Below are 6,000 nucleotides of genomic sequence, written 5' to 3'. Positions count from 1 at the left end.
GTCTCGCCCGTCTGTACTGAAGGTGTCCTCGACGACCCGACAGCTACAGGCTTGTTGTGGCTCCGAAGATGAACTCGTGCTCTGATCTTCCTCCAGAGGTCCGGAGGTGCAGGAGAAAATCAGTGAAGAGCCACATTATTGAAAAGTCTTCACCTGCTGCCTTTTTTTAGTTTTTCTTTTCATTGCAAAAAAAAACAAAAAAAAAAAAAAAAGTTGTGATCCACATGCTGGTTTGACTTTATGCCATAACCTCAAACAGCCGTCGCGAAGCGCCTGAAACCGCAACGACGTTAAGTTCTCAGCGGTTTGTGTTGTGTGATCTGGCCCGTGTGAGTGAAGACACTCGAATGATTGAGGGGAATATGGATCAGAGGAAGCGTGTGATTGGTTACCGAGCGCCCCAGCACTGGTAATCCTGTTGTGAGGCTGGCAAATGGGATTAGAACACTGTGTGTAAGAGAAACAGAGCCAGGGGACGGCGGGGAGGCTTTACGTTCACGGCTTTATCTCACATTTTCACTTAATTTGGCGTCTTCGCGTTGACACAATGAGTCTGCTTCTCCACAGGGAGTCAAACATGGGCTCTTTCTCTTTGTTTTAAAGGCTGGTAATGGTAGACTGAGTCTACCAGAATATGATACTTTGCGTTGATATTTGTTAATGCTAATTAAAGGCCACAGCATGTAGAGCATTTGGCGCCAACATATTGCCAGTGCTGTAATGCAGGACCCCAGCTATTCATCAGAAGGCTAAAAGTGCCTTATATGAAGAATAATAGGCGGTTTGATATGTGGCTCTTCTTCTTTCCATATTTCCTGTTTTGTAGCTCCACAGTCAGTCATCATACTTTAAGACATCAGGCCCGGTTGACACTCCTGTACAGTATGAAAAAACAACTTCCAGCGAGTGAGATAATCCATCACAGTCGAAGCGACGCCTTCATTTGTTTGTTGTTGGTTTTTTTTTTTGGTTTTTTTGGGGGCGTCCAAAGTTTTCTTTTTCTGCTGCGTTGTCACTTCAGTGTGCCCGAGTCGAGCGTTTTCACATCAACGCCGCGCTGCGTTCCGCTCCGCTTACTGTCAATCACCTGACACCAACAGGAAGGAGAAGAAGAGGGGGGGGGGGGGGGGGGAGGGGGAACAGTTGAGAGAAGATAATCTTCATGAAACACTTCTCGTCACATGCGCCTCTTTTGTGTTTTTGTCTGCGAAGTAGAGCAGCTCATTTCAAGCTAGATTTGACGCCACGCGCTTGTAATCCTTAAAAATGATCAACAATAGAGATGTATTGGAAAAATGGATTTCTCCGCAGCATGAATTGCTTAATAATTTGGTCAAATCAACTAGACAGCAAATCGGTAAAAACTCATTTAATAACAAGCCAATATCTGCTGCACCCAGAGCTACATTAGTGTTATCTCCGGTCTCTATCTGACTCCCATCTCTTCCAGTGTTCAGGGTTTAGCGGAATGAGAAGCATTAACCTGAACGCCGGGCTCCAACTGACCCTGCGCCGATTTTCTCCCCCACAATACCACCGCTGCAACCTGCCTCCACAGCTGCCCTGCAGACAGATCTGCTCCACTTTCCACCTCCACCATTAAATTGTCATGCAGAGGCAGTGGCTTTGAATGTGTGTGTGTGTGTGTGTGTGTGTGTGTCCACAGTCATGCGTTGCAGCCCTAGCGTGTATTCTGTTTTCTAGTTCATGTTTGAGCAGATCAGGGTGGATGTTTCCACAGATTTATGGCTTCTGGGATAAAGTTGGGATACAGTTTGTGGGCTTTCCGCTCTTTTGACTGGAAAGGGAGGACTGGAAAGGGAATGGAGGCATCAAATTCTTAATGCCTCCATTAAGAATTTGAACTTCTAATGTTCGGGGTGCTCCTCGCAAACACACGAGGTGTCTGCAGAGGTGACAATCACGCCGTTGGTATTCATATCCGTGTTGATTATTAGCACCGGATAATTACTTTCGCTGTACGGCAAAATAGAAATATAGCAAATCACTTCCACAGGATGTTGTGGTGTGCTGTTTTTATTTTGCTACGGGGAACAGAGAGGACGTGAAATGAGAACCGAAGAATCCGTGTGGGAAGAAAGAGGTCACTTTATGCCAAAGCAATTACCTTCCTCGTCCAGGGCCCTGCCAATACTCAGCGTAGAGGAGAGAGAAAGAGAGGTCAGCGAGGAAATAAATATGTGTGGTCAAGCTCTCAGGTTTCTTTTTTTTCTGCTTTTCTTTTCTTTAAACGACTGCTTTCAGAAGACCTCCTGCAGTTTAAAATCCCATTTCTGAATCAGTAACATCCCAAGCTCTCCCACGCGTTTTTCATATTCCTTCCTTCAAAAATAATACATTGAGGGAAGTCACTGTTACGCGTCAAATTAGACAGATAATACCAGCGATATTACATTAGGACGTTTATGTAATTGCTCAACTGCTCGGGACTTCCTGGATGTGTTGTGACATGAAGAGCATTATCTGTCAGGAGCCGATTCTTCTCCAGCGCTCTTGACGGGGCTTCATGTCCCGGCATCTTGGGGGGGGGGGGGGGGGGGGGGATCTGTCACGGCATGACGACGGCAGGGAGACAGATCCCCTCGCGTGAGCCCGGGCCGGGACGAACAGACTGCTCGGAGTAGAGGTCAGGAGCGCTCGGGCCATCATGCCGCTGACAGCTCAGATTTATTTTTAATCTCGGGCCGATGAGAGCCCCGCCGCGCAAGATCATGTGGCTTGTTAGTTTTGAGCGGCGCGCTCTCGCCGCCCGTTTACGCCACGCTCTCGCACAAAGAGAGAAAATGTGACAAAATAACGACCTTGGTGAGGTGAAGCCCGGATAATGGGGAGCCAGCTGAATGCCGGTTTGATTGTTATTCCACGCAGCCACTGTTGTTTCAGCCGCTGTGAAATCATTGTCATTTCCCTCCTCCATCTTACCCTCATTAACATCTTGACCTCAGACCATTTTTCTCCGCCATGCGTGTAGGTGAAGGACGCCGTGTTGACTGCACGTACAATATTCACTGTCTGTTCAATTTTTTTTTTTGACCATTCTCCTCAGGATTGGTGAAAAAAAAACGTCATTATCATTGCATCAGCAAGCACATTACTTGCTGTCTAAAGTGACTGCGGTCACAGAGGCGATATTGCTGACGGTACTTTCTCTCTCCTCTTTGTCTCCCTCTTTTTGTCCCCCCCCCCTCTTCCCTCTCTCTCTCTCTCTCTCTCTCTCTCTCTCTCTTCTGATAGGTGCCAATTATACAGCCTGTGTGTTGAAGCCATGCCCGGTCGCCCCTGACCCTGTTACCCAGCTTTAATGTCAACTGCCTGGCTCCTAAGTGGAGGGAATTACCCCACTTCTAGTCTCCAATCAGGAAAAAAAGAAGAGCAACACGGCAAAATGCAGAGCTTGACTCTTTTTCAACCCATGCGCTCTTTTCAGGGTCTGACTGCTCTTGCTCTGTGGTGAAACACAAGATCAGGACTGTGTGGATAAAACCTTGAGGGTTTTGACATTTCATCTCTTGCTGTCTATTTGTTCTTTTACTTTTTTTTTTTTTGTTGTTGTTGTTGTTGCTCCTCTTCTGGCCTCGGTGCTTTTTGGAGGGGGCCCAGATGATGGGGTGGTGTTGCTCAGGCATATGCGGAGCCCTGGCTCTCCTGGCACTCCTGTGTCCCCTGCGGGAGAGGGGCTGCTGGGGGCTGAATCCCAGCTCTGGGGATCTGGAGAAGTCCCCGCACTCTGATCCAGACCCCTGGGAGGCCCTGCACAGGCACAAACGCAGCTGGGTATGGAACCAGTTCTTCGTATTGGAGGAGTACACAGGAAATGAACCACTTTATGTTGGCAAGGTAAGCGATCTGTGACTGTTAATGTTTCAGCACAAGCACGGCTGCACGATGTGCTGCTACATGCACATACAATAAGAACAATGAAACAAAAGAAACCCTCATGATAAACTGACTCACACATATCCTGTTTTCTGCGGGTCTGGCACCAGGTTTAGTGCACCTGTACAGCGATACACATATCAATAAGCTCTTACCATAATGACCTGCAAAATCTGGGACACAGCAGTGTTTTACAGAGTTGTACATATTCCCAATGCCCTATATAAAATGTAAAACAAATGAAATATGAACAGACAGTGTAGGAAGGTATTCTTGCATATTTTTTTTTCTCCCCCCAGCCAGGCTGAGGTATGCGCTCGTATAAATGCGCAGTTTAAGTTTAGAGGCCGATGTACAACGACGTGACAGGGTAATTTGCATTGTAATCAGTCCCCAGAAAAAAGGTGTATATATATATATATATATATATATATATATATATATATATATATATATATATATATATATATATATATATATATATATATATATATATATATATATATATTACTCAAATGTGTCTTTATACAGTAGGTGTTCTACCAGGGTACAAGCAGATAGATCAAAGTAATGCATGTTTTGGCAGATAAATAGGTTTGAAACCTTCCCGGTGTCACAAATGGTGCTAGTTAACGCGAGGATGCAGCGACAAAGTGACTAATCATGTATTCATGAGGTATGGTAGCACTGCTTTTCTGTTATGGATCACATTTCCTCAGGTAGCAAAATGTACGCACACCAGTTGAAGAAGTATTCAGACACCAGAATCTGAAAATGACTATTAATTATGTTATATGCTTGGATTTATTATTAGTGGTGCCTTGATGTATAAGAAGCATTCTACTCTTGTATGAGCTGTTTTACGCTGCTTTATACACTGCTGGGCCTGTTGCCTTTCTTGTCAATCAGCAAATTAACTACAGCTGTCAGATCAATGTAGTGGAGTAAAGAGTACATTCTTTCCCTCTGAAATGTAGGGACGTACAACTATAAAGTGGAAAAATGTAAATACTCAAGTGAAAGTACAAACTCAAGTACCTACAAATGTGTTTTAGGACTTGAATAAAATACTTGTAGGGAGGTAGATGTACAAGACAGTATGCATTTTAAAGAGTCAAGTAGAATGTACTTAAGTACAGAACCTGACTTAAGTTACAGTCCACTACTGGAAGTAACTATAGTTGCTATAACTGTTAAAAATGTCATGTAAAAAGCACAGTTTGTCCTCAAAATGTGCTTAAATACAGAACCTGAATTGGTCCTAAGTAATAGTCCACTGCTGGAAGTAACTAGTTACTAAAGCGGATAAAAAACTGTCATGGCAAAAGTAAAAAGCACAATGTTTCCTTCTGAAATGTGGTTTAGTTTACGTAAATGACAGCATTAACTGAAAAAAAAGTAAGTAAAGTGTTGGCAAATGAAATAATGTACTTAGTTACTTTCCACTTCTAAAGGTAACTAGTAACTAAAACTGTCAAATACATGACGTGTAAAAACGGCAGTATTTCCCTCTAAAATGTAGAAGTATAAAGCAGAAGAAAATGGAAATACTCATGCAGGCACAAGTACCTCAAAATGTACTGCTCTGTTACTTTCCGATCTAAATATCCAAATTACAACAACTTTTAGGATTTCTTCTTTTCATCAAACAACATTTAGCTGAAGTTGCTCGTTGTAAACCTGCTGCTTTACAGCACAGTGTTTGGTGTACACAGAGCTTCCTGCTCCGCTCTGTAAGTGGACAGCTCCCGCATCGTCAAACGGCTCCAGTGTGTGCCGCGCGGGCCAGATGGGTCTCGGATTGGTCTCCAGATCCCCGTTATCTGGGAGAATTTTCTGGTCTTATTATTAAATTAGTTTTCATCTTTCCGCTCATCCGCAGGATAATCATTCTCATCTGCATGTATTTGCCGGGTCTGCTCTCGCAAGCCCATTTCCTTGCCGTCTCTGAACTGGATTAGCGTCTCCAGCTGGAATTAGGATACATTTGACTGTCCTATTGTTCTCCTCTATTTTTTTCCCGCCGGAGGGATGCTGGAGGAAAGCAAGCCAGAGCGAGTGTATTTTGTGACACTGCTGGAGTTCAGCTGAAGGTTATTTCTT

At 44.2% G+C, this 6,000-nt stretch overlaps 1 protein-coding gene across 1 annotated transcript in view; it reads left to right on the top strand.

Annotated features, from left to right (window-relative positions):
- The first annotated feature begins 2,904 nt into the window (after positions 1-2,904).
- The window catches only part of LOC137871979 (cadherin-7-like), an 82,093-nt gene continuing 78,997 nt past the window's right edge, over positions 2,905-6,000 (top strand). Inside the window, exons 1-2 of the mRNA XM_068710130.1 lie at positions 2,905-2,988; positions 3,256-3,858. Of these exons, the coding sequence (XP_068566231.1) occupies positions 3,622-3,858 (237 nt within the window). The 5' untranslated portion in view covers positions 2,905-2,988; positions 3,256-3,621. The remainder of the gene's footprint in view (positions 2,989-3,255; positions 3,859-6,000) is intronic.

This window comes from Cebidichthys violaceus, unplaced genomic scaffold, assembly GCF_023349555.1.
Source record: "Cebidichthys violaceus isolate CVI_PGR_0920_01 unplaced genomic scaffold, fCebVio1.0.p SCAF_15, whole genome shotgun sequence".
Lineage (NCBI taxonomy): Eukaryota > Metazoa > Chordata > Actinopteri > Perciformes > Stichaeidae > Cebidichthys > Cebidichthys violaceus.
The sequence above is the reverse complement of the archived record's forward strand: the minus strand, read 5'-3'. Positions and strand labels throughout refer to the sequence as shown.